The sequence below is a fragment of the Opisthocomus hoazin genome, chromosome 30, assembly GCF_030867145.1.
Source record: "Opisthocomus hoazin isolate bOpiHoa1 chromosome 30, bOpiHoa1.hap1, whole genome shotgun sequence".
NCBI classification, from domain to species: Eukaryota; Metazoa; Chordata; class Aves; order Opisthocomiformes; family Opisthocomidae; genus Opisthocomus; species Opisthocomus hoazin.
The window spans coordinates 2,884,009-2,911,893 of record NC_134443.1 but is presented as its reverse complement, the minus strand read 5'-3'; the positions used below and the strand labels follow the sequence as shown (position 1 = coordinate 2,911,893).

Sequence of the window (27,885 nt, the reverse complement as noted above, 5' to 3'; positions counted from 1 at the left end):
CCTATGTGTCTTCAGCAACTGATACTCAGTGATGCTCAGTGCCATTCTGATGGCTGAGAGGTGTTGGTTAAGACCAGAGAGGGGTGAGACCTCTCAGAGCTGAAGACTTGACCCAGGGAGAAATGGGGATCATCTCACCAGGAATACATTTCAAATGGAAGTTAGAAGTGGGCTTGTAGACATCAGGTGGACATTTGGCTGGATCCGCTGTCTCTAGCAGGGTGAAAGGCCCCTAACTCCTTGTGAGTTTTGGCCTGGTAGGGTTAGAAGAGGAATCACTTGGAAGGATTGTTGCAGCAAAGCAGGGATCTGGAGTCAACGACTCACAGCATCATGTCCCCGGTGGCTCCCCACACCTCACCTAGCCCAGGTGAGAGCCTCCATCACCTCTATCTCCTGGTGTCCTGTCTGGCCCAGCCTGCAGGATGTGACACATCGCAGAACCAGCCACTTTGCAACATTAATGGCGGAGATATCTCCTGCAGCACAGTCTGGATAAGGAAAAGAAGTAACAAGAGGCACAGGGTGCACCTTCCTGGGATGGAGGTTTTATAGGTGGACACACGGGTCTGCCGAGATGCTCTGCCATGACAATGCAGCAAGCCTTCCTTGCCAGCCTCTTCCTCACCCATGTGCAGAGGCCAACGCCGGCGCACATTGCAGAGTACACAGTTCCCATCCCATGCACAGTTCAGTGGGGTGGCCCAGCCCCGGGGCAGCCGAAATGTCCACCCCACAGGCTGTGCAGTGGACTGCAGTGGCTCAGCTACCCCAGTGCATGCAACACCACTTGTGCAAGGTTTGGGGACCTCTGTGGAAAGAAAAATGTCAGCAAAACTATCACAGCAAAGGATGAGGGGATGGCAAAGGCATCCAAATCTGCTTTTGAATCTCTTCTGGAGCTTCCTGAGCTGTGGAAGAGAGGGTTGGAGGACACCTCCAGAGGGCAGCTCCCGCTTCCCACACCCAGCAGCAGGAGTTGTTCTGCTTAAGCTATTTTGACATAGATTTGGCTAACCTCTAACAAGAGGGACTTCACATGAGCAATCTAGCTGAAAAAAAAAAAAAAAAAGGAGAGATCTTATTTGTATTTAAATCAACTATCAGGGATTTGGAGGTTTGAACTTGTACCTGAGGTGTCCCCCAGATCCTTCTATGATCTTGGGTTTCTTCTGTGTTTCATTTATATCCTTCATAAATACGAAATCAATAACTGAGATATGGAAGAATCATGACCACATATCAGCCACCCAGAAACTATGATCCAAACTGGGGAACAAATACTACTTGTATTAGGACAATTCCTTCCAAAAAACTAACAAAATACCCAAAGAAAAAAACAGCCATCCATTCAGAACAGGATCAAGGGATGCAGGGAAGACTATCTCAAAAAGTAGGAGCTTTGCAGGAGATATGCGGGGCTCAGAGACCAGCTGTAGGGTCAGTACGGTCCTGTCTTGAACATGGGTCCAGGTCTCTGACACGTGAGAGCATCCTCCCCACCAGGCCGTGCTCAGGTGGATGTTTCTATCGCAGAGAGAAATGATAAACGTGTTTGTCACCATCCCTGTGATCTGGGGTGTAATTAGTGCATCGTGAATAATAGTTTCACAAGAGTTTTCATTCTTCTGATGTTTGTGAAATATCACCAGACACATTCTGATTTCCTCATGTATCAATTGTTCGAGTGATTCAGCTCCATCGGTTAGCAACAAATCTCCTTGACTCTGAATTTTATTTTAATTTAATCTGTGCTATTATTAATATTATAGTGGCCTCTAGAGTCCTGGATGAGATCAGGCCTGGTGTGCTCAGTGGGCAGAAAGACACTTTTCTCCCCAAAGCAGAGCGATAGATCAGTGGAGACACAGATCCTGATGCCCTACCCAATATAGACATGGGGACAGAGGCACAGACGGAGGAAAGATCTCAAAGAGTCACGACACTTTCTTCCCTACGTTTTTTTCCAATCAAAGCCTGATAAAGGCTATCGATAGCAGATATTAGGAACAGATATTGTGGGAATGGGACACTGTTGGAGACCTTTTGTCCTTCCGAGCTTCCTGCCTGGATGCTCTCTGTCTCCTATAGGGTTTTAAATTTCATCTGTTTGGGTTAAAAGTCTCTTTTTGAGCAAAGAAAGGAGTGACGTGAAATACTGCAATACTCCTTGTAGTGTTTCTTTGCTGCTTTACTCAGAAATAGGTTTCTCTCTGATACTTCTCTTCTGCCATGTCCCACTACCTGCGTTTGCCCACTCCCATCATTCCAACTGAACACGTCCAGCAGGAGTTTGCTTCAAAGTCTCGTGTTGCCGTCTCCCACCTCTAAAACCCAACCCCAAATCTCAGGGACAGATTTAGACCCCAGAGGTGACATGACCCCTTTTGTAACCTACCAGGGCCAAGCCACATCTGCCCGGTGCAGGGCCAGTGCTGGCCCCGGGGCTCAGCAGAGGATGCTCACACTCTTTCTTTTCAGAGCACCCCCCACATAGACCAGCCCCAGGCTCTGTGCTCGGCTTCTGCCGCCCCATTATGTGCTCATACCTGCATCCTTAATTCCTTTCGACTCCTTCGCCCACTCACAACCTAGATTTTTTTTCCCAAGCTGCCCAAATGCATTGATTTTTCTTACTCATCAACACGGCCTTATTTGTTCTCTTTCTTGCCCCTTTTATTTCACGATGCTTTTATTTTCTGGATCACTTTTCAACCCAATCCACCAGCCCACCCCACGCTCCCACTTTCCCGTCCGCTAATATTTTTGCATTGCCAACTTGGGCTCACGGCTGCTTTGCATTAGGCACAAGAAGCAGGTAGATGCTTTAGTCAAAGGCAGCAAGACCATCCATAAACCTCTCCATCCATGCACATGAACCACACCAGGCGTGGTGGGCAATTAACATTTTTATGGAGTAACGAGAGGAATGGCGATCCCAAAGGCGGGATATTGATCTGCTCATAACACCATGAGTCAAAACAACAGTGTAAAAACTCTCCAATTAACAAAGTGCTCAGGGTGGTGAACAATCAAGTCCCTCCAGTGGGAGCTCATCTTGTTTCCGGAGGAAAAACACTCGGCGCCCTATAAAAGATCTCGCACCTCAGTTCTCCTCATCGTTTCAGCTTCACGTCTCCTCTCGAATTCCTGCTGAACGAGGTGAGTCCAGCTTGATCAAACTTTTTCACTTTTAATTAAGACCAGCTTTGTCCTGATCGTGAGGTCTTGACCACTTCTCTTCTACACCTCATCTCTGTGACTGTCTCTGGCCACAGCTGTTCAGTCCTTCTGCCTAGGTTGTCTTCTTCATCCACATCTATACATAAATAGTAGAAAGCAACTTAAAACTTACTGGTTCAAATGTCTGAGGACAGGACTCTTCAGGTTTAGCTTTGGACTCTGTCTGGTCACCACTTCTCACTAATCTCTAAGTGCTTTAACTTCTATCTTACATATTTGCTAAACACAAAAGAGAAATTAAAGACTTGCTCAAAGGAAGAGAGCAGAGTCCTCTGTACAGGTCAAGGACCGCTACAGGCAGATGTGCATTGCTGATTTTTCTCTCTTCTTCAAGAACCTGACTTCTAACGAGAATTTATTCTTTATATATAATCCCATCTAACTAGACATCTATTACTGCTAGCTGACAGACATCACAGTGTCTCTTGCCTTTGCACCCACTCAAAGATGACAGTCTTTCCAGTAGGTCTGCAAAGATGTGCTCCCGCCAAGACAAAGACCAGTGTCACCGGCAAGAACGATCCTCATGCCACAGCAGTGAAGGGTGCCACAGGAGCAGCGGTGGATCTGGATGCCATGGGAGCAGCGGTGGATACGGTTGCCATGGGAGCAGAGGGTCCGGATGCCATGGGAGCAGTGGTGGATCTGGATGCCATGGGAGCAGCGGTGGATACGGTTGCCATGGGAGCAGAGGGTCCGGATGCCATGGGAGCAGCGGTGGATCCGGATGCCATGGGAGCAGCGGTGGATCTGGATGCCATGGGAGCAGTGGTGGATCCTGTCATGGAAAGCCACAGGATTGCCAGCAGCAAATTTATCAAGTATCCTCAAAGATGAAGTGATCAGGACATTATATGCATGTCATACACATGCATGTCCTTGATCTCATGCTGAGTTCAGAAAGCATTGCATGTCTCCCAGCAGTCTCCAAAGAAAATGTCTCCTCTCCCTCCCCTGGTGAATCCTGTACCTCTGCTGAGCTTATCTGTGGGTGCTAAAATAAACTGTGTACATCACATTGGCGCTATTTTCTGTGTGTCAGTCTGTGTCTATACAAGAGCCATTATACAAGAGCCATTACAATTTGGAGTTCGTGAGAGTTTTGTGTTCACAATTTTTCTTTCACCTTGTATTTCACGTCATAGTACAAGACACCTTGTTCTTGTTTAACAGCCCTGAAGTTACCCTGCCCCAACACGGGCAACAGGGGTAGGCACTGCCACAATCTCCCCTCTGGACTCCAAAGGAAAAGAGTGAGAATACAGATTTTTAAATGTTGACATTTTAGGAGGCCACCTGAGGCCTCTGCAGTGCAGGCAGCTCTCCTCCACACCACCTTCCCACAGAGCTGGAGACCCAAACCCCCCGACCAAGCACCCATGGGCTGCACTGCACAAGTCCTCAGGGCTGGCTATGGACACAACCGTGGGGCAGAAAATGTCTTATAGGCAAAGGCAGAACCCCCTTTTTTTGCCATCTGACCCCAAAGCACCATTCTCCAGGTAGGTATCTCCACATGCTTGAGACAAACCCCCCAACAAGCCTTTCTAGAAACCCTCTGCCCAGCATTTCAAGAGCCCTGGGTCAAGCCAGGGGCGATCCAAGATGCTAGCATTACACAATGAACTGATAGATTTCTTCTTGGCTTGTAATTAAAATTAATTGTGTAATTTATTGGTCGGGTATTGCCATTCATGAAATGGAAGTTGTTCTGATAAGATTATTCTCAAGTGTGTCACAATGATCAGAAATATCTGGCATTGCTGAAAAGGGCGCAGGCAGCGGCGAACTCCCTGAACAGGCTGCCTGCTTTCGGTGTAAGAATCGTTTGGAAATGCTGGTTGTGTGTCTGGTATTTGCCTTAAGCCCCCATTTTCAAGGCATGTTAAGGCAGACAGCCACAAAATTTAGAGGTGCCCAGGACTGCTGGTTGGGTGCTGCTGATCTTTAACGAACTCAGAATAATTAAAACACGAGGAACTGAATACAGTGCAATGCTGAGAGCCAAAAAATATTTTAAGTCTTTTTTCGCGGAGCTTACTTCCCACATTTCTTCTGAAGCCAGAACAAAACACAATTAAACAGAAGTGATCAAACCTGGGTACAGTTTGCCCTGATGCTGTTCTAGTTCACAGTGGCAATTAAGCAATACAAAAGAAACATTTAGGTTGCGTACCTGATTCATTAACCCTGCCCTGTCCACCTGCCTTTCCAAAAATCCTCCATGCTTCAGTAACAGCAAATGTGTCAAAAGTTTTTAGGGCTGCGGGAACCCCTCGGGGCTTGCAGAGGCTTTGTGATGGTTCAGGCACAGGCATTCAAAGCAGGAGCTCACCAGAGGCTGTTTAGTTTTCCAGCCACTTCCCCAAGGATACCGGGTCTCTCAAACAGGAATAGCAAAGGCAGGAGGGGGCGAAGCCTTCCTCTCACTGTGGTCTTCATCTGGGAATAGCATAAATACTGCATCAGCGTGAAGAAAGAAAAATGAAAGGCAAGAGAGGTGGACCAAAAACGTCAAATTCTTGAGCATCTCTGTGGGTAAGTGGTATATTTTTCAGCCAGTATTTTCCAAAGACTTTTGCACTGACAAAATCACAGCAGTTCCCTATTTCAGCTAGCAACACTGATTTTAGTCTTTTATTTGCTGCCTGTTTAATTACTGAAATGTCTTTCACAAGTAATGGCAGAAAAGGGCAAAACAAGACCCATGGTCCTAAGCACTTCCTAGCCCATGCAGCAGAGCTACAGGAAAGGTACAGGGAGTCTCTCAAATTACTGCTTGCAATTACCTCTCACTTCCAACGTGGTACCTGGCCTGGCCCGAAGGCTTGTGTGGGTCTGTGCGTTCATCCCAAGAACACCCAGATTTGTTGGCCAATTATGAGCTAATTGGGGAGTAGGGAAAATTGCTCCAAAAAGGATGTTCCCATAAGTTTGGAGAAAGTCCCCGGGGTCTGCCAGCTCCCCGCAGTGTGGCAGCTGCCCCAGGCCACCGTGCGTCACCGAAGGCAGCACCCATGGGAGCCCTTCTCCGCCACATGGCAGCACCGGAACTGCCTCACAACCTGGAAAAAAACCATCGGCACTGCCGCTCCAGCGTCACTCACCGGCTGAAAGTTCACCACATAATTATGTACCTCACTAATCCTGGATTACTACCTAGGGCAGCTCTTCCCCCTTCCAAAAATAAGAATCCCAACTGCTTTTGGTCCTACCAACGACAGCGGGAAACTTTTGACCAAAAAAAGCTTCTTAAGGGCTGTCTTTTCTCTCTCTTCACCACTCCCCTGGATTTCAGCTGGTGTTAAGAGAATCGAGCTGACAGTGGTACCAGTCAAACTGCAGCTAAGGAAGAGTTGTCTACCATGCCAGAGGCGTTATTCGTACTTACAGGCACATCTTGGGGTTTATGGGTATTTGCAGGACTAAAGCACCTCCGGATGTTTCAAAAGGATGGTGTGATTTAGGTATACGACATAATTCCCCCCCCTAAACGCAAAGCACTCTCCGTCTGTGATCAACACCAAAAACAAACTGGCGAAGCTGTGGAAACAGGGGCCACCCACGCTACTCCCCCATTGGAGCTAAACACAGGTAGAGCTGGCAATTAAATGTTTCTGCAGCACGGGAAAGACAACCGATAGCAAGAGGCGATAGCCGGTGCGGATGCAGTGAGTCACGCAAGCAACCTGAAGAGTGGGGAGGCAAAAAAAAACAAAGCCATCATCAAATTAAATGAACAGGTAGACCTCTGCAACAGGGAGGTGCTTCGTTTCCAGATGGGGTGCGCAGAGAGGGTATAAAAGCTCTCCCGTCCCGGAAAGGCTCACTCACTCCTTGCCCCTTCGCTACAAGAGCATCTCGGGTAAGAGCAGCGATGCTGCGGGGCTTTGGAGCTCGGCACAGCTTTGAAACTCTCTGGGAGGTGGATGGGTTTTGAGTGGGCTGAGCCCCGCGTCTTGTACTGGGTTGGGGCTTGTTCTGCAGGCGCTTGCGAGAAGGGAGGTGGGGTAAGGAGGGAGCGCAGAGGATGCCGAAAGAGAGCAGAGAGATTTGGACTTGGAGGGAGGCTCTGGGTTGTTGCTCTCCTCCCTTCGGCAGAAAGATCTCTCTGCTTTGGAAAGCCAGGTGTGGTCAGCCTGCCCAGCTGCTCTGGATGCTCCCAGAGTCTTCGTCTATGGCTTTGGGGGGCCGGTCCCGCGGGTGGTAGGAGAAGCTGGTGCAAGGTTTAAAGATGATTGTGGGATCTTGCACAGACTGGATAAATGTACTTCCAGATTTCTCTTCCCTGGAAGAGAAGAAGAGGGAAAGGAAAGTCCCTGGCAGCTCCTCTCTCTCAGCAGGTCAACCCAACACACGACGATGTGCTCCCGCCAGGACAAGGACCAGTGCCACCGGCAGGAGCGTTACACCCGCCAGAGCAGCGGCGGCTGTCACAGCTCCGGTGGCGGCGGCTGTCACAGCTCCGGCGGCGGCGGCTGTCACGGCTCTGGAGGTGGTGGTGGTTGCCATAGCTCCGGCGGTGGTGGCGGCTGTCACAGCTCTGGCAGCGGTGGTGGCTGTCACAGCTCCGGTGGCTCCAGCTGCCATGGGAAGCCACAGATCCAGTGCCAGCAGCAGCAGCAGCAGCAGCAGCAGGTCCACCAGCTGCCCTCGCAGAAGCTCAAGTGATGGCGTGTCCCGCACTCCCCAGCTCCAGCAGCAAAAGCCACACATGGACCATCTCCTTCTGGCCTCCCCAAAGCTTTGCAAGCCCCGGGGCTGCCCAGCTGCAAACCCTCTCCTCTGCCCTCCAGGACCATCGGTCCCTGGGGAAGGGGCATCACTTGTGCTTCCCTGCTGTCTCCGCCTGATGCACCAGGCTGTGCTTTGGCCCCGTGAGGTGCCCATGAGACAATAAAGCATGAAGTTCCTGAGATCTCTCTTGTGTTGGCATTTCCTTAAACTCCTCGTCCTTATTTTCCACGCACACCGTAGGGGTGCTGCTGGGTGTAGAGGAATATAGGCTCCACACAGTTACTAGCAGGCCATTATCTTAACCAGGGGAAGTCAGCCCTGAGAAAGCGCCCAGCCCTTCAGCGCACGTCCACCAGGAGACCATTCAACATTGCATTTTAGGGAGAATGATGTTTCTGTGTAAAACAGAGCTAGTGGGTTCAGCAAAGTCTTGACTTCTTGTGTTTTCTGAAGCGTCTCATGCATGTGCCAATGGCAGATGAACTCAGCAGGTATCGGCCTCCATGAGCTCCACTATGGGATGCAAAGAGTCAAGGGAAGAGCTGGCAGAGACAGAAGCCAAATCTGTCTCCCTGCACAGCCAGGAGCTGGCAGAGGTTCTGCTGGAAAGACAGGGCGGCAACCAGGGAAGGGGTTTTGCAGCTGGGAGCTGGGAGAAGCCTGGCCCGGATCAGTTACAGCCCTGCACAAAGGCGGAGTGAGGGGAGCCGGGGGTGCAGCCTTACCCTACTCTTAACCCCACTCACCCCAAGAAAAGCCTAGAAGTGATTACTAGCCATATGTTTTGAGATTCTTGCCTTTGCCTCTAAGTTCTTTATTGTTTAAAGATCTATTTATTTCCTGTAACCACAATAAAGAAGGGCAGAGGCTTCTCTGCTTCCATTTTGATGTGGTTTCTGCTTCTAACTGGAAGCTGAACAAACACATCTGAGAGGCTGGGGACTGCAAGAAGAACAATATCCGTTATGAAACTCAGTACATGGTTGGTTGCACTGGAAATACTCCTCTGTCCTTTCTCATTGAATGAATGAGGCCATCACCTGAAAAGCACATCGGCATTAAACTGTCCTGTGCAGAACATCGCCCCTGACCCAGGCAAGACCCAGCTGCTACTAATCTCCTCCTAAGGCAAAAACAGATTGCACAAGACTCTTGCACAGAAATGCCCTTGTCCTTGAGACTTTAGTCACTGGTTATTATTTTGGGTGGTAGGAGGGATGGATATAGCAATAGCAAGGAGCCCCGTGGACATCGCACTCAGCCTGCACAGGAACCAGCCCCCTCTGTGCATGCACGAACTTGCTCCAACAGCCACTTGCATTTTGCCTGCAGCACACACAGCTCGAAGTGGGTGTCTGCCCAGTTCCTCTGCTAATTACAGCGGCAGCCACCGGTTTCTATACGAAATTCTATGACATCAGTGGCAGTCAGCACAGTAAATCCCAGCTGCATTTCGTGCTGGGTGAGCCACAGGTCTGTGAGGCCAGAGGAAAGCTTTGCAATCCTCCCCATCGCTGACCCCTCGGATAAGACAGACAGGCATTGCCACCAGGTGGGAGGCCCATGGTGGACAGTCCAAGTATCCAAAATTTCGGATGATGGGAGCAGCGTGAGCCGCTCATGCCCTGCGGACACCTGTAGCCCCAGGGGAGGTTTCATCCCCTTGTCACCACATCCACCTTCGCTCAAGCTGGGCCATGAGCAGGACAGAGACCCTGGGGCCAGCTCAACTCCCTGCCAACGGGTGTTCACCTGAAGCCAGACAGGAGCCACCCAACAGCTTCCAGGAAAAGCAGGAAGGAGCTAATTTTCAGTGCCACTAGTGGTGCTGAGCAGAAAGAAGTTCTAGTTGACTAGCTGCTATTTTATGTCTTGGGAAGGACACTGGCTTTCAGCTCAAACAGCCCAAGCCCCAGTGCTACCCTCTCCTCCCATAGAGACCTGCAAAAGACCTTGCCATTTTTGGCAACAAGGTGGATCTTGTGTGGCTCCCAACGTTATCTTCCAAGTCTCAGAATTTTTCTTGCCTTTACCTTGAAAATAGTGATCTGTAGCCCTTAGAGGTCGATGCACTCTGTGGGGGGATGAAGTGCTGGGCAGCTTTTCAATCAGGGCAGGGACATGCAGAAGGGCCATCTCTGGAGCTCCAGCTTTGCTCCAGAAGACAGACCGATGAAGCAGGCAGCTCCAGATGGGCTTTTTAATTCCTCCGTCTTCATTTCCTGATCTTTGTCATTAAGAGGATGGAAATAGCTAGTATTTGTCAAGGAAGCACTCAAGGACCTTGCTCAGATATATGTGAACATAGCAGGGCTTGCAAGGCTTTCAGCGGTCCCCAAGACCGTCTTCTGGCTGCTCAGGTGCCTTTTGGGGGGAATTCACACCCTTTAGGTCAAGGAGAGGAGCTAGAAGACCCCTGCTGAAGATGTGAGACTCTTCTCTAGATGAAGCCTGGGAGGAATTTGTCCTTGGCCCGCTGGCTGTCCCCATGGCTGTGGCAGCCCTTTAGGAGCAAACATCAAAGGGAGAAAAGAGCACAACTTTCCACTCCTTTTTACCTGGATTATTTCTGGCTTTATCTGTGTCGGCTCAATAGCAGGGATTAGACTCTGAGAGCAGAGCCTCATGGGATGGGTCTATAATTATGCCTGGATTTAATTTAACAAAACAAACCCCGAACAGACGAGCCTTTGGAAACCCAGGCACCCACGGGTTTTCCTATTAAGAGCAGGTGAGGCTGGCAATTAGATACTTACGTGGTACAGGAAACAGATAAAAAAGGAATGATACCCATCACGAATGAGTCAGGCAAGCGATGTAAACAGGGGGCCATCTGATGGGGATTGGGTATTAAATTAATAGATTGCTATGACAGAGAGCTGTCTCATTTCCGGAGAAAAGGATCTCTATAAAACTGCTTCTGTCCTGGGGACCTTTATTCCCTCTTCTTGATTTCCTCTCAAGCTCAGGTAAGTCTGGCAGCACGGATGGATTTTCCTTCTTTGGGGATGCGCTTCCAAGCAAGGGACGCGGAGCACAGGTTTAATGCAAACCTCACTGCTGGGTTGCGGGAGATGCTCGCAGGGCAGCAGGATCCGTGGAGGCAGGCGAGGACCCGACTCGTGGCTGGGCCAAGACGTGCGGCTACATCCAGCTGATGAAATCAGTGGATGCAGGGCACTGCTCCACACCTGGGGATCTCCTCGGACCCTGCACAGCAGAGATGGGGAGGGGATTGCAAACGGGACAGGCACAGGGGTCCCAGGATCGGGGCGCTGGGGCAATGGAGGCGGTGGGACGTGCAGCAGCCCCCAACAGCTCCTCTCTCTCAGCAGGTCAACCCAACACACGACGATGTGCTCCCGCCAGGACAAGGACCAGTGCCACCGGCAGGAGCGTTACACCCGCCAGAGCAGCGGCGGCTGTCACAGCTCCGGCGGCGGCGGCTGTCACAGCTCTGGAGGTGGTGGTGGTTGCCATAGCTCCGGCGGTGGTGGCGGCTGTCACAGCTCCGGCGGTGGTGGTGGCTGTCACAGCTCCGGCGGTGGTGGCGGCTGTCACAGCTCTGGCAGCGGTGGTGGCTGTCACAGCTCCGGTGGCTCCAGCTGCCATGGGAAGCCACAGATCCAGTGCCAGCAGCAGCAGCAGCAGCAGCAGCAGGTCCACCAGCTGCCCTCGCAGAAGCTCAAGTGATGGAGTGTCCCGCACTCCCCAGCTCCAGCAGCAAAGGCCACGCATGGACCATCTCCTTCCGGCCTCCCCAAAGCTTTGCAAGCCCCGGGGCTGCCCAGCTGCAAACCCTCTCCTCTGCCCTCCAGGACCATCGGTCCCTGGGGAAGGGGCATCACTTGTGCTTCCCTGCTGTCTCCGCCTGATGCACCAGGCTGTGCTTTGGCCCCGTGAGGTGCCCATGAGACAATAAAGCATGAAGTTCCTGAGATCTCTCTTGTGTTGGCATTTCCTTAAACTCCTCGTCCTTATTTTCCACGCACACTGTAGGGGTGCAGCTGGATTAACAAACATGCTCATGCCATATGTGGAGAGCTGGTTTCTTTCTGAACCCTCGTGATGCTCTGTTGAGCAGCCACCGTCGGTGTGGATTATCCCTGAGCGCACACCAGCTCCGTCCTCCTCCATCAGCCAGGACCAACGGGTCCCAGGTCATGAGGAAAGCACAAGAACATCTCCCCATCCTAGAGCATGTCCTGCCTGGGCCTTACACCCGGACTGTGGCACTGGTCCCTGGGTGCCCCCGGCACCCCCAGACCCCCAGGGCTTTGTATTCCTGCCCTGTGCCCTTGGGGTTTCCCCACCACGACAGCTTTTTTTACACAGCTTTGAGCAAGCTCTTACCCAGGGAGGCTACTGGTCATCACCAAGCGACTCACAAAAAGCAGGCAGACATCCTCTTGTGCAGTTTTTATTGCTTTTTATGGTATTACAACCGTTTATGTAAGAAGGAGAAAAATAAGTCCTAAAATAATTCCTTTTGGATATTTACAAAGCAGAAACATCGGATTTAAGACATCTGACGTATTAACCCATTCAGACAGGTAGCAGCTGAAGGACCAGATCCTGCGCTCATTAGCTTGAGAGGCTGCAGAAAACGTCCATCCACGTAGTAAAGCGATCATAAAGCGAATCCTTGTCAGAAACTACTTGTCTTCCCCTGACTTTCCAAAAACTTGCAGATGGGAATATAAATTTTACAGAACCGATAACTATCTGCAATACATTTTTCCAGTGAAACTTGGGGTTTCTACTGTCCCTTCCTTGCTATTAAAACAGCCTTGTTTTTATGGTTTATGTCTCAGGAGCAATGTTTTAACTGACCATGGCTGAGGAAAGCAGTCCTGTTTCCTCGTCCTCTGGCCACTCACTGGCAGTAGTATTTCTTACATAGCTCTGTCCAGGTTAATTACACAAAGACATGAATAAAGGCTTTCCCAAAACAAAAAAGTGAGGGCTAGGCTTCCTTTTTTTTAATAGAAAAGAAAGCCAGCATGCTGCCCCAGCTGCAATTCTTAGACTGAAACGTCCTGAACATGAAGTGTATTTCTGGTCCCCCCCTGTACCCATGGGAATTTTGCCGTTCACTCGAAATGAGCTGGAGATGAACTCCCAGCCACAGACCTTTAATTTTCCCTGAAGAATTGCCACTCTTCATTCATTATTACCGTACAGCCTGAGTCAGCTAATTGTATGGGTCCTTCCAGCCATGTTGACTAGTGATTCTTCACTTTCTACTCATTAAAAGCAAAATGAGCTCATGGAGGAAGGGGTTGATACGTCAGCCATCGCTCTGCCGTTGTGTTTGCAAGAAGAAAACAGCAAATCTGCCCCCACTCACCCACCCCCCTCAGCCTTCAATCTGCATTTGCAAAGCACCCCAAAGAGAGACCCATGGAGTGTTGGGATGAAAAGAGAGACCCGGGGTGATTTTTGCCTCATGGAGGTAATATGTGGAGCGGGGCCGGTCTGCACATCTTCCCCACCACCAGTGCAAGGACAGGCATCGCCTGCAACGGAGGAGCAGAGAGCGCCCAAAAGGTGATCACACTGTGCCCACGTGTTGCCGGTGCTTCTGTCCTTCGCTGACGGGGCAGTTCAGGAATCCTACAGGAGAGGGAAGAAAATCCATGGGGGAGTTCGCCTGCAACCACCCAAAAGCCCTGCTGAAGCTGGCAGGCCCCATCGCCCCCCATCAGCCCCCATTTCCCCACCGCCCACCCTGCTTTGCACTAAGCTTGTGCCCGATTGTGCAATTCTGTTGGAGTTATTAGAGCTGATTAAATACTCTCTGGGTCCCCGCGGAGCTGAAGCTCAGCTCCTGGCTCCTTCCCATCCTCGCTGATGGAGTGGGCTTGCTGGGGCAACCGTGAAGGACAAAGCAGACCTGGGGAGCCATGCACCATCTCAAGGTGACACCAGTCCCGAGGAAGGATCTGTCCCCGCCTAACGAGGCAATGCAAACGCTGTTCGGGAGATTCACCTGAGTGCTGTGCTCCCTGAGCTCTCCCTTACCTCCTGGTCTCTGTGCCCCAGGAGCAGCGGCCGCCGTCCTTCAATACACACAGGGTCTGGCAGAGCCCCGCTCCTTCTTGTTCATGGGCTCGGTGTCCGAATCCGGCAGGCTGGTGATGTATCTGTACTTGCTGGTGGGTGACCTCTGAGAGGACAGGAGCCCATCAGACCTTCCCAAAGGGGCAAGGTGGGGAAGCAAGGGATGGGTCCCCTTCTTGCAAGGGGAGCGCAACAAAGAGAATAGTTGCAGCGGGCAGCGGAGGCTGCGTGGAGTCCGATGCAAAGGTTTCTTAGCATGGTATTACACCCGGATTTGCCCAGGGAGGAAATTGAGGCACAGCAGGACCAGGCACCCCTTCCTCACCCCCCACCTCCCCTTCCCTGCAGGAAAATGCGGACAGTGGGACCAGGAGGGGTGCACAGGAGCTTTGCTGCCTTGCAATATGAACCCAAGGAAAAAGTCCGCAATGCTCAAACCCAGGAAAATCAAAGACTGGGGAAATCCAATTCCAACCCTGGATGTGGTGTGAGTGTTGCAGGACCCCTCATCACCCCTGGCCACCCCTAAATGTCACCCCAGCACCTATCCCACCCATCTTTGTACCCTCAAGCCCATAAAGTTACCTTGACAGGAGCAAACTCCTGCTGGATCAGCTTCTTGAACTCACTTCTACTGAACGGCTCGGATTTCTTTCCCTTCCTGGCATTGCCCTGGTAACTCTCCATCATGTCAGTGATGGCTTTAATGAGCTTAGACATGTCTCCGGTCCTGGAGAGGAGCAAAGTGTGAGGACACAGCAAGTTGGCAGGGGCAGCTCTGCTCGCAGGAAAACCCCGGTGTTCCCTTCCAATAACTCAAAACATATTCAGTTCTGTTTCAGCCTTGCTAAATTTCTTTGCCAGGGGTAAAAAGAAACCTCCCTTTGCTGGATGCTGCAAGCTGGGCTGCCCACCGCCCTGGCTGCTCTCGGGACTTTCACCTTCCTTCGCTTCATTTCTCCACTTTCCCACTCCCTACTTAAATTAAAAGGACGAAGCTCCCTGTAGCCATCTCAGGCACTTGTCGGGTTGAATGAATCAGCTCTTGCAGCTAAGGAAAGTGCCGCGGCTACACATCCACTGCGCTCGGGGCTGGGCGGAGGGAGTCCGGGCAGCTAATCCTGTGCTTGTGTCTTTAGTCCCTGCTGCCCCGAGCCTTGCTGGGAAGAACCAGTTGCAAAATGACCCTGAAAAGATAAAAGCTCATTTCAAGTACAAAAAGAAACGGCGGGAGACTCACCCTGCTCACCTGCATCGACCAGTCGACGGGCGCGGATGGGACTGGTGGGAGCAGCTCCGTGCAAGCTCCTTGCAGGCTGCCGGGGAGTGGGTGGAGGGTAAGGATTTCTTCCGGTCAGTCCTGTTCTCTGGCTGCCTCTCCGCATTGCTGCACTTCCCAGGGAGCCTCCCTCATTACCCTTCTCCGGGGAGGATGTTTACCAGCACGCCTGGGAAAGACGTATGTAGGTCAGCGTGCAGCCCTGCTCTCCACAGGCATTGCTCAGGGACCCGAGCAGGGAGCACGGGGCTTCGCACGGGGGTTTGCACTGGAGACATCTCCTCGGATCACAACAAAAGCTAACCAGAAGTTCTCTTCCTATATGGAAGTTTGCTTTTAGCTTCTTCCAAAAGCATTTTTTTTCTTTGTCACTGAGGTGATTTTTGAGTTTGTCAGGTGTTGTGATGCCAAAGCTTAGAAAATGTCGTAGACAAAATAACTTCCTGTAGAAAAGGTAGGTTTAATCTTATATTTGAGGCTGTTCCACATGTCCCATACAGCCTGCCACCGAGCCCAGGCTGGATTCACATTTGCCCGGCTTCGACAACGGCAGCAGAGCTGTGGTTTCTTCTGCGAGAAAGGAGAAAGAGCACTGAGCTGCTTTTCGAACAGGGCAGCCTGCTCCCAAGGGTGATGGCAGTGTGGGGATGGCCGGTGACACCAGCTCCGGGTGGTCATGGCCAACGGGGTTGTGAGCTCCCTCCCGTGGGAAGGTCACTTCTTACACATCTCGATGGGACTGGGACAGCCACCGCCCATCCCAGCAGCGTGGCCTGGGTGCCAGGCTGCATTGCAACCCCGACAGAGCACACCGAGCTGCGCATGGGGTTGGGCTGCCCCAGGGCTCCCGGAGAAAGAAGCAGGCACGGGGGCTGTGGGGATGCTGCAGCGAGGCAGCCGGGGCAGGACGCCTGGCTCCGGGCCGATTCTCTGTGTGGTCTCCGAGAAGTCAATGACCCCAGGTTTGCTCACCTGGAAAGGGGGTGTAACGAGCCCTCCCTGCTATGCAGGGTGTGCCAGCTTTCATTAAGGGCTCAGGCACCGTCCCAAGATCGCCAGATACGGTACGAAGCCAGATGAGATCACGCTCCGCATCAACCTTCCCAGGCAGCGCTGGGTTCGTAGCAGCGTATTTGGGAGAGGACGGGTTGCTGGAGCCAACCTGTGCCGCCCACGTACAACTGCTGACACCGTCAGCGCGGCACAAGACAGCCCTGCAATTAAGTGGGTTGTAAATGAGATGCAGACCGTGGTCTGGAGCTAAATTTTACCCTGGCACTGTGAGGCGAGAGGCAGCAAGTCACTGCAGGCTCTCTGCAGCAAGGGCTGCCTGGCACACGGATGCTTTCTACAGAAGCTGGATCAGCCCAGGGGCTGCTTTCACAGCTTATGGTCCCCTGGAGCTGGAGCTTTTGGGAGAGCCCCAGCCCTGGAGGACTCACTTCAGGGCTGTATTTGGGATGACTGGGCAACTGGGCAAGGACGGCCTCACTATTTACCCCGCAGTCTTTTGGGGTACATACTTGTCACGTTGCTTAGCACAGTTCCCGCAGAGAGACCGACCCCCACGATGTCTCTCCCATGAGCTGGAGCACCTGCTGCTCCCGGCCATGCCCTTGATGGAGACACAGGCAAAGGAGTGTTTTCTTACGGGCTGGAGTCCCGCCGATGGCCAAGTGCTCAGGGTTTAAGGCTTTATGTTGGCAGCTGCCTATCTCTGTACGAACGGTCTTGGAAGAGCATCACTCTGCCATGGGGATGGTTCATGTCCAGGCGTGGGAAGGACCCCAGGACCAGGGATGGTGGGGGGTGACCAGGCATGGTGGTGCGGAAGCCACCGCACCGGGCAGGAAGCGTTTGCGGAGGAGAGTGGGATGGCAACGCATGGCAATGGCACCTACAACCGCTGTACTCCTCCCTCTGCTGCTGCCACCTCGATTAGCACACGTCCGCCCAGGGAATGGGGGGAATTAGGGAGAAAATTGCTCTGAATCACTCTGAGCCAGTTCCTTCCGCCGGCTACTCCCTCCGAGCCTGCTGCCACCACGGTGCCATCCCACAGCGGCACGTCCCCGTCCGCAGCGGCGTCAGGCTGGCTTTGCTGGGCTCTGCGCATGGGTTTACCCACAACGGTGGGTCAGTTCCTGGCCATGGGCCTCACCAGCACCCCAGGAATAACCAGTTTCACCCCACTGTGGCTCATCCCTATCAGCACGTCAATGCGCACGGTGCATCAAAGTCCCCAATTGCCACAGCACTGGGTATTGCACAACCCTTCCTCTGCGGACCCTGTGTGGAGGGGTCTGTTGGGGATGAAGGGGGTCTGCAGCAGGTGGAGGAGGTCTTCGGTGGGTGGGGAGGGTCCGTGGTGGGCAGGGGGACCAGGCAGGATGGTGAAGCTGGGGCTGGGCTGGGTCCCAGCTGGGAGGCACAGCTCAGCCCCAGCTGGATCGCATCCCCTCGTTGCAGAGTTGTTCATAAAACCCAGCCCTGGAGGCTTCAGCCTCTTTTCTCCAGCCTGGGAGCACTGGGAGGAGGTCAGCAGCGTGAGGAGCTGGCAGGGCCACCCCAAGGCTCAGGACAGGGTAGCAGATGGGAAGACGTAGTCCTTAGGCTGGGACCCTCGACAGGGTGCAAACGTGTTGGGGGAAATCTCAGGGAGAAGGATGTGGGGAGAAACTCCCCCTGCACAGGGAAAGGAGGTGAGTTTAGGATTTATCTGCATCCATCGTTTTCCTGCTGCTTTGAGCCATACCCTGGAGGAGCTGTGGTGCTTTTCCCTTCTCCTGCTCCCCGAAGGACACAGGTAAGCAGAGCTGATGTGGCAGTGCTGAGAAAGAAAGGAGCTTTTACCAGCAAAAGCGTGTGGTGGCTTAAGCAGAGGTACTAGGGGAGAGGAGGTTCGGTGTTTGCAGATTGGTGCACATCCTGGCGCTGCCAGCTGAGCCCAAAAATTCAGTTTTTGTTCCTGGCACCCAAGTCAGAATAATCCTACTTCTTGCAAACAGCACTGGTGGTGTGGAAATAGGGGAGGTGGTGAGCAGTGGGTCGTGAGTGGGGGTCTGGCTGTGAGCGATGGGCCAGGCTGCAACCCTGGGGAGCAGGGCAGGACTGTGGGGTTCCCCGGGCTGCTCCGGGGCTGGTGGCCAGCCCAGCATCCTCGGTGGCACGTGCCACCAGGTGGCAGCAGGAACCTGTCGCAGACTGCCTGGTCCTCAGCTTCCAAAGGTCCCATCCTGCCTTAGAACCTGGGGGTGAAGGCAGCTGGGGGCTGCCAGCCCTGCTGCTTCGTGCTGCTGGAGAGCTGCTCTTGGGGCAGCAAGGCTGGAGGAACCCAGATGACATCCTCATCCCCAAATGGGCAGCAGAGCACCTTGCCCACCGGCCTGACCGAGCACCCCTCTGTGGCACAGGATGCAGCACGGCTGGGGTGTATCCAGCACCTTCTTGCATTGCTTTGGCTTCTCCTCTGTTTGGGACCTGCGAGTTCTGTTGGGGTGAAAGGATGCGTGTGGGCTTGGGGACTGCTCTGCTGTGACGTGAGGACCTGGCAATCGCATCTGTGTGCTCGTAGCCCTGCATCTGTGTCCTCTCCCTGCTACACTCGGGGTCTGCGGTGGACAATTCTTTGCCACCTTCTATGTGATGGGTCAACAGCCCCGGCGGGTGACACAACAGGAGTCCTGCACCCTGGGTTTCAGGGGAGAGTGAAGTCCTGCTGTGTTGGCAAATATCCTATTGCTTCAGACCTGCAAGCTTCGAGGCTGGTTCCTGCCCAGATCCTGGGTGAAGGTCCCAGGATGGTTTGCGGGTGCCCCCAGCACCCAGATTTGTGTGCTTGGCCCCTGCATAGGGAGACCTCTCTGCTGCAGAGAAGGGCTGACAACCCATCAGCAGGGTGCTGAGCTCCTGGAAAGCTGACCTGTTGCACATGGGACCCAAACCGTGCTTGTCCCAAAAGCTGCCCATCCCTGGGGACCACTGGGTTCTTGGAGGTGATGTGGTTCTGCCCTGGCAGGGTGGTGACAACGAACCAACTCTGCTCTTTCTCCCGGGTGTGGGGCTCTTACCTGCTCCAGAGACCCTGAAGTGCTGTAGGATGGGGTGCATGACCCATGTTGGGGTGCAGGATTGCGTGTTGGGTGCAGGATCTAGCTCCAGAGGGGATCTGCCACCCTGTGCAGGCTCAGAGCTGAGTGGACTCTGGTCCCTGCAGCAGATTTTAGCTCCTAAGAAGGTGTTTGACAATTCAGATGTCAAAACTGACTCCAAAGGAAGCTGAAGCAACCTGGGCAGCAGCGGTGAAGCAAACTTGCGGCAGTCTTGTGTTACCCAGGGGCTTGCTTCAGCGCTGCTGGTTTGGGGAAGCTCGTGGCAGGTTCCTTCACAGAGCAGGGCGATTTCAGGGCTTTGGCTCACCCTTAGGAAATCACAACTGTTCCTTTTTCTCTTGTAAAAGGCACTTGCAAATCAGTAGCCAGTCTCTAAATGGTGGCAGGGTGCTCAGCAGCATGGTAGGCATTTCCAGCCACCCACTCCGGGAAGCAGCTATTGGTCATGGGCACCTTCTCGGTGCAAACTTCGGATGCTCCGAGTGAGAAGTTGGGGTTATTCTCAGTTCTTGTCCACACAAAACCCAGTGGTCAGACCTTGCTGCTGGCTGTAGCACTGATAAACTCACCCAGCCCCATGCCAGGGCCCTGTGGAGAAGTGCCCTAAAAAGGGTGCTGCTGCAGAAGTGCTCATCCCTCCCCATCCTTCCTTCCAGATCTTGCCTACAGCTCAGTCCTAGGAGACATGCAGAGTGTTGTCAGGCCAAGACAGGCTTTTGTTCTAGTTAAAAGTGTAAACACCTGCCCCACTGCAATGAACCCCGCTCTCCCCCCGCACCCACCTCGCCCCTGAGAACCTGCAGCCTGTCTCCAAGCTGAGTTTGCCTGGTTTAAAGCTATGATGAGAGAGCAAGGTGCAGGACTTGCCTCGAGGAAAACCCACGCAGACACACGGGAGAGGTTTGACAGCCTTAAGGCAAATCTTTATTTGGCAGCAAAACCATCAGACTTGAAGGAAGGGAAGGAGGGAGGTGGGCAGGGAGGGATGGAGGGGAGAAAGCCGGGAGCTGTGAGCACTGCCTGGGTGCCTTCGGCTGGGGACCACAGCCCAGCTCAGTGGTGGTGGTGCTGGTGCTTGTGCTGCTGTTGCTGCTGGTCCTCGATGTCATGGAGGCGTTCGTGGGTGGCAATGGTCACACGGGTGACCAGCAACATCATCTCGCAGAAGCTGATCTGCGCGTCCTTGTTGATATCCAGGTCCTTCATGATTTCGTCAATGGTAGCCTTGTTTTTCACGTGCTGCAAAGGAAGGGACAGGATGAGGGCAAAGCCCGGTCATCCACAGCTGAAGCTCCCCCCTCGCCTCTCCGGGACCCTCACAGCTGCCAGGTCCCCAACAGCCTGGCCTTGTGCATGGGTCCGTCCTCTTGCCATCATCACCCACTGCTTTGGGTACAGCAATGATTCACCCACGGTGATGAAGCAATCGGGGAGCCACAGGCTCGCACCACTGGCAGGACACCGTGCAACGTGCAGACTGATGAACGCAGCAGTGTTCTGCAGTCACAAACCTCTCCTTTAATATGTCGGATTAAAAACACTTTACCTTCTGCTTCAGTAAAGTGAGTTACAAAAAATGGGCTTTTTGGCTGAGATTTCTGACATCTTTGCTCCTAGATGACAGAGGAGCGCTTGGGCAACATGATCCTGATTTTTGCAGGTAAGGTGATGAGGCTAAATCTCTGGCTGGAGGTTTACCCAGACCGGGGAGGGTTTTCTTCATCTGCCTTTATGGAGCATGTTTGGAAAGCGGCAGTTGGGCAGAAGGTGTTGGGGCAGGAAAGGAGAATGGGAAGGGAGTGCATCCAGTCCCTGGGGGTATTCAGGCAATGGGGTCCAGCCCAGCTTCTGCCCCATGTGGGTCACAAGCAACTCCACTCACCTTGAGGTAGTTCACAAGCTGCTTCTCAATCAGGAGCTTCAGCTCCTTCTTGGTCAGGGTGTCTCTGTCCCCCTCCTGTCTCGAGTACTGGTGGAAGACATCGATGATGACATCCATGGCCTTCTCCAGCTCGGAGAGCGGTCCCTGGATCTGGGAAGTCTGGAAGAGAAATGGTTACACGGAGTAATGTCAGGAGCCACAATAGATGGGGAAGTCTGATGTAAACCAGCAAGGCTCTGGTACAGCCATCTGCTTCAGACCAGATGAGGACGCAGCTGGCTTTGTTCAGTCATTCTTTCAGGGGGATAAGATTGAGCTGTTTTGAGTTTGCTCTCATCTGCAAGCCAAAGGAGACTTAAGAGGGTTGCAGCCTTTGCCTGCTTCTACTCTGGGATGTGCAACTACAGATAATAGCCAAGAGATGATTTGCCCTCCAAAAAGTGCCTTCTGCAAGTCAAGCACTGTTGCAGCCAGGCTCCCAAAATAGCTGGTGGCACTGCAAAAACCTCTGTGGAGATAGAGTATGAGATCTGATGTCCAGGAGCCCCTTTGGTGGTCCGGTTGTGCTGTGGGGAGCCTCTTCAGGAGGAGACCTTTCTCCTTTTAGGTTGTGCTCAGATGAGCTTGAGCGAAGATGGTTATCCTCTTCCAGCAACTGATGGTAGCTCATATGGCAAGAAGAGGGTCTCCAAGGGTCCTTGCACCTATGATGGCCCAACCGGCACCTGGAAAAGAACATGGAGACCTTAAATGCCCAAGTCACTGCTGAACTTGCCTTGCTCATCTTGACGAAGTAGCGAGATCCACTCAGGCTGGAGCAGGGCTGGTCTCAAGTGTGGCATCTCTTATAGCCCAGCAATCTGCCTGCGCCACTCCACCGGTTGTGAAATGTCTCCGTTTCATCCAATTCCAGTCGATCTTCATGACATACTTCAGCATTGCTTAAGGCTCTGGGGTAGTTGCTTAAAAGGGGTCTCTGCGGCTTTTCCCGCAAGGTTGGTGTGTCGTACTCTGGTTGGGTGGCAGGGAGGTAGCCAGGGCATGGCCATGTCCCTGCAGCTGGGTCCCCTCCACCTGGCTATTTGGGCTGTAATTCTCCATCCACTCTCAACAGAAGTCCGCTCCCCTTGGCTTCTTCGATGTGACCTGTTTCATTCCTCTCCAGGGGTGTCTTTTCATGCCACGAGGCAAAGAGGACCCACAGCATCATGCCTTCACTTCTCCAGTGAGCCAGCACTGCTTGGCCCCATAGCATCCCCATCCTTGCAGACCTGGTGCCTGCAAGCACTATGTGGCCCTGTGCTCCAAAAGCATCCCACTGTTTTATGCAGCCCAGCCCTGACAGCATGGCCAGGGCTGTCTGTGTGACACAGGGACAGAGCTGGTGCTGCGGGCAGTGCCCCAGCACTGGGGAACCATCCCTTACCTGCAGCAAGCCGCTCTTCGTGGAAGGACAATAATACAGGGCAGGTTCCCAGCTGCTGGGACTCCAGGAACTTCAACTTTCAGCTCCTCAGATCAGCAGCTGCCTGTGCCAAGGGTGGTTTCTCCCCACCCAAGGTATGCTCTGAGCTGTGGAGACCAGGTGTGGCTGAGGTGTATTTTTACTTCTTAGGACTGTGTCCTCACTTTGTAGCTGCTTTTTGTCATTGTTTCTCAGTGTCACAGAGACCCAGCGCAGGCGCTGTGACTCAGAGCTGCTGGGATCAGGAGCAAAACAAGATTTTCCAGTGCTGCTTTATTAAAATTCTCTGCCTGATGACTTGTTTGGGGCTTAGTTTAACCTGCCAGACATGATACTAATCTCGGACACAAAGTGGAGGCCAACGCGGGGCCATGGGCAGGCCTCAGGCACGCTCTGGGAGCTCCAGATGAGCTGACATGGGGCAGCATCTTGCAGGGAGCTGCTCGGGGATGCAGCCCTGGTCCACGGGCAGTGGCCACCCGGACCCCAGCCCTCACCATTCAGGGTGCGCTGTGTTTCACAACAGGAGTGCTCTGAAGAACCAAACAGCTGGAGAAGGGCTGGGGCGTTTCACAACTGAGCATCAGGGACCATCCGCTCAGTTGCAGAACTTTGTAGCAACTTCAGGAAACCGTGTCTTTGGTCATTTTATCGTCTTGAAAGTGGGGAAGAGCAAGGACAGGTTACAGGGTGTGGGAAGGGCCAGGGATTTCCAGAGAGGGATGGTGACTAGACCCTCGGATGTGCCCACCAGGCAGCAGGGATGAGACACCAGGTGTCTGGTTCTTAAATGCCAGTGCAGTCATTCAGGTGACCAGGCAGCCTGGGTATCTCTTAGGGTCACAGGAACAAGTGCTAGCACAACTTTTTGCCTGGCTCTGCAGGTTTCCTTGCAGCAGCAGCATCCCCATCCAGCCATGCCTGTAAAGTGGCTGCAGCGAGCTGCAACTCTGGCCCCAAGGTCACCAGGGTTGAGCAAGGAAGGAGCGGGAAGCAGCCCGATAGCCACGGCGAGTGAAAGACCTGGTCTGAAGTGACAGGAGCTGGTTGTGCCCTGAGGAGCTGAGCCCTGTCAGGGCAGCCCATGCCTGACAGCGGTTGCAAAACTCTTTCAAAATAGACTTTTACGAGCAAGCGGGTGGCTGATGCGGGAAGAAGGCATGGCAGGGTTCATCACTGTGTGGTTTGCTGTGTTTCGCAGCAGGTTTTAGCCCGGGATCAGGGTAAGAGACATGTTCTGGTTCCTAGATGTGGTTTTAGCTTGGGGAAATGAGGGGATGCACTCCAAGCCCTGGCTCCTGAGCACCTTTGAGCAGCATCAGACCAGCGATGCTTCAGCTGTGGCCTTGCGCAAGCAGGAAGCTGCTTACAGGTTTTCCCATTCTGGAGCCACAGGGCAAAGGATTTCCCAGTCCTTTAGCTCGAGCCAAAAGCATTCATCAATCTCAGCCATATCAAACAGCTACAAACTCAGCTGCTTGGTAGGCACCATCTTGGTCCAGCCCAACGGGAGCTGAGAGCCAGCTCTGCTGCTGGCACAGGCATGGTGCGACTGCTCCGGGGTGCTGGACCCTCCTCGAGCCCTCCTGGAGCTATGGCAGGTTGCAGAGCTGGATCTGGTCATTGCACTTGCCCTTCCTGCCTGTGCTGCAACATGCAAGGTGTTGCTCTTGCGCTGGGGCAGCTGCCCGCTCGACCCCGTGGGGTGGTTGTATCCGAGCGTTCGGTGAGGAAAAGGGCTGGATCACAGCATGTTTGGCACTCAGAAACTGGCTTGGTTGTGCTGCAAGGCATCTCCCAGAGGGCTCAACCAGGGACAAGACCCTTGTGCACTGCTGGAGGCTGTCAGGATTTTGAGGAGAATATTTTACTGGTGGAAAGCTCCAAGATGGAAACCATCTGGGCGTTTCATCTTGGCCGGGTAGCAAGTGATTCAACATGGTTGGAAGGGAGTGTTCCAGATGGCTTGGCTGTGTGGGAAACCTCTGAATTTTGAGATTTCATTGAGTTTTAGGAAGAAAATTTTAAATCTCAGAATTTTCCATGGACTAGAAGCTATATATACACAGATAGTGACCTCTGTGTGTCTTTTTTTCCCTAAAAGCGCCCTGGATTGTTATCATGGTAAAGGCTGGGGTCTGTTGTGAACCACTGTTGTCATGGGTATTAATGCGTTTTTCCTGCTCATGGCTGATTCTGCATCCAGTGGATGCACTTGGCATGGCCAAGGGGAAAAAGCTGGATGAGGATGGGCAAAACAGGAGGTACTTCCCTGAGCTGGGCTGGCTGTGCTCTTCCCAGTCTGTGCAGAAAACTTCCTCTGCCAGGAGAAAAACCTCGAACACAGCTGCAGTGTGGTGCAGCTCATGGCTAAACTCCACCCGAGCTCAGGCAGTGTCTTGCACTGGTCTTCTGGTCAATAGTGCCCTCCTAGCCCACCAGTCCAGCCCTCTCAGCTTGGGCCAGACATTGAGCAATACAGCTCTTCCCACTCACTACATCATGATCAGAAGCTTTTTTTATGGGTTTTTTAGGCAAACCTTTACCCCATGGCTCTGGCAGGACCACGCACTCGGTGCAGCTGGTGCCTGCCCTCCCCATCTGAGAGGTGGATGCACAAGGAAGTGCTGAGATGAAGACTTAATGAACTTCAAGTGATGCTTTATTGTCTCACAAGCACAAATGATCCAAGCAGATAGAAAGCAGCCAGAGCCCAACTCCTGTAAGCAACCCCCTCCGAGATTTTCACGGGGAAGCATGGAGATTTCAATCCTTGTCTGGTCCGCAGCGGTCTTCGTTGTGGCTGATGTGATGGGCGTCGTTGGTAATCTTGGACAATACAGTGGTGAACTCCTCGAAAGACAGATCGTGGTCCTTATTTACATCCGTCTCTCTGAAGAGGTTCTGCAGGTAGCCTGGACGGTACCTTTCCTACAGTGGGGGGACAGGACATGTGTCAGCGTGCCCCCCTCCCTAGGCTGCACAGCCACAGGTGGAAACTGAGCCAGCTTTATTCTTGCATACCCTGGGAAGGGTTTGGAAGCTGCAGGACTGTTGTGACCCTCTTTTACCTTGCAGTTGGCCCCTAGTTAAAACCCCAGATGAGGAGGCTCTTGTCCCAAGTCCCCTTGGCTGCTCAGCAGCCCTGCGGTGGTGGGAGGGATGAGTGCAGGTGTCCACACAGCGCATGGACAAGCTGATTCTGATAGCAGAAACCCACTCCGTGAGCCACAGCCCTTGGTGGGGACTGTACCCCATTCCCCTGGGAGCATCCCTGGAGCCAACCTCAGCCTCATCGCACCCACCACCCCCCTGAGGAGACCATCACCCTGGGGAGTACAACAGAGGTCCTGTAAGCACTCACGCAAGCCTTCAGGAAGTTTGGTGCCTGCTCTTTCAGCAGCGTGTTGAAGTCGTTGAAGTTCAGTGAATCAGGCTTGCCCTCCCGGATGCTGTAACGGTGGTAGACATCCACAATGGTTTTCAGGGCCTTCTCCATTGTGCAGTTTCCAGGGAAACCACAAGCAGGCTTGGGAAGGGTGGTTCCAGCCTGGGTGCTTGCAGACATGGCTGAGCTTTTGAAGTACCTGCCGAAAGTGTTTGGAGAAACCTCAAGACCATTAGGTGTATCAAAAGTCAGGCACCCTGTGCCATGCTCTTGGCCCCCATCCCAGGCACCCCAAGGGAGGTTTGCATTGCATTCTCCCCAGCCTAGCAGAAGATCTGCAGCAGGAGCCACATCTTGCTAGGGCTGAGGAGCAAGCCAGCAGCACTGAGTGTGCCCAGGGGCAGTCAGTGGCTCCTCAGGGCTGAGCGGGTAATAAGTAGTTTTAGGAAAATCATCGTTTTACAGCATCACCCAACCGCCTCTAATTTTAGCTTCACCCAAGAAGTGGCTTGTTCTTACGGACCTGGAGGCATTTGCCAGGCAAGTTAGACAAACCCTTGAGGCTGCGGCTGTGTATCTGTACTGTGCCACAGACAGCAAGGATGAGTGAGGACGGGAGCACAGTTCAGGTACGGGCTTCTCTGCAGCTTCCTCTTTCTGTGAATCTCCCTTGCCTCTTTGGGCTGCAAACCCTTTTTACCACAGTCACTGAGCACAGAGACCCTGCTTTCTGCTGGATGCCATCATGCCGGTGACAACCCCAAAGGGCTCCCTCCTTGCCAGTGGAAACAATTACACCCAGACTACAGATGACACAGAAATACGATGAATTTATACTTGTATTGTTGTAGCCAAAACCAGCCTCCTACCCTGTCCCAAGCAGAAAGCATTACCCTGGAACAAAACAGCCACAGCATGAAGTGCCATATTCAAAATTCTTTCTCCCTCATCTTATTTCCAGTAAGAACCGTTGCAGTGTCACTTACCCTCGTCTCCAAGGAAGGTTTTCGAAGGATCGGTCTGTTGTAGTGATCCAAGAGCCTGGATGGCCCTTTTATACATGTCTGAGGTCCTCTTTCATCAGCGACGGTGACACACCTGCTGCAAGCAACAACTTGAGTTTCCCGTACCTGGAAATTGCAAGGTGGGAACTTCTGAACCCCTCCCGGTGTCATACCTCTACACATAGTTCCTGGTTGCACCCACCAAGCTTTGGAAATGCTGTCCTTCCACCCCACCGTGACCGCTGATGGGGATGAGCTGCTCACACACTGGGCTAAGAATGGCAAAAACGCTGTGTGTACCATCACACCTCAACGTGAGTGTGAAGGGCAAGTCCACCTTGGCAGGACTTGCCAAAAATCCGCAAGTTTTGCAGTGGGCTGAAAATTTTGCATGCTCTCATGCCGGTGTAGAAGAAAGATGGGCTGTTTCAGAGAGACATGAATGACTCATGTCCCTCAGTGGTTTTCAATGTGATCTCTATGTTTTCTACAACATTCACTGGTTGAACACTAGCAAAGATGAAGGCAACATCCACCTCTTAATGAATTCTTTTCCAGAGTATTTTCCATTGCTTTCTATTTTCACATCACTTGTACAAGACCTTTTCTCTTGCTCCAGAAACCTTGTGGAGGCATAAAACAAGAAGAAAATCTGAGGTCGGGGTCTTTGCTGACTGGAGCATTAACTAGCAAGTGTTTTGCAACAGTCACC

General features: G+C 52.8%; 2 protein-coding genes across 2 annotated transcripts; both read right to left on the bottom strand.

The window, feature by feature from the left end:
- Positions 1–20,343: 20,343 nt before the first annotated feature.
- LOC104326419 (protein MRP-126) lies at positions 20,344–22,137 on the bottom strand. The gene is made up of 3 exons (XM_075445248.1): positions 22,092–22,137; positions 21,317–21,475; positions 20,344–20,673 (listed from the first exon to the last, which is right to left on the bottom strand). Exons 1-3 carry the CDS (start codon positions 22,098–22,100, stop codon positions 20,488–20,490), a joined length of 354 nt encoding a protein of 117 aa, XP_075301363.1. The 5' UTR covers positions 22,101–22,137; the 3' UTR covers positions 20,344–20,487.
- Positions 22,138–25,547: 3,410 nt separating this feature from the next.
- On the bottom strand, positions 25,548–26,349 carry LOC142364970 (protein S100-A8-like). Its single transcript, XM_075445282.1, has 2 exons — positions 26,146–26,349; positions 25,548–25,712 (listed from the first exon to the last, which is right to left on the bottom strand). Exons 1-2 carry the CDS (start codon positions 26,347–26,349, stop codon positions 25,548–25,550), a joined length of 369 nt encoding a protein of 122 aa, XP_075301397.1.
- Positions 26,350–27,885: the final 1,536 nt, after the last annotated feature.

What these genes read in the sequence shown, in the direction of transcription:
- LOC142364970 (XM_075445282.1), bottom strand. Translation starts at nt 26,349, where the DNA reads ATGTCTGCAAGCACCCAGGCTGGAACCACCCTTCCCAAGCCTGCTTGT. An exon ending in CAAACTTCCTGAAGGCTTGC is followed by an intron (nt 25,713 to 26,145) that starts GTGAGTGCTTAC and finishes CCCCCACTGTAG; the next exon opens with GAAAGGTACCGTCCAGGCTA.
- LOC104326419 (XM_075445248.1), bottom strand. An exon ending in AGCTTGTGAACTACCTCAAG is followed by an intron (nt 20,674 to 21,316) that starts GTGAGTGGAGTT and finishes CTTCCTTTGCAG; the next exon opens with CACGTGAAAAACAAGGCTAC.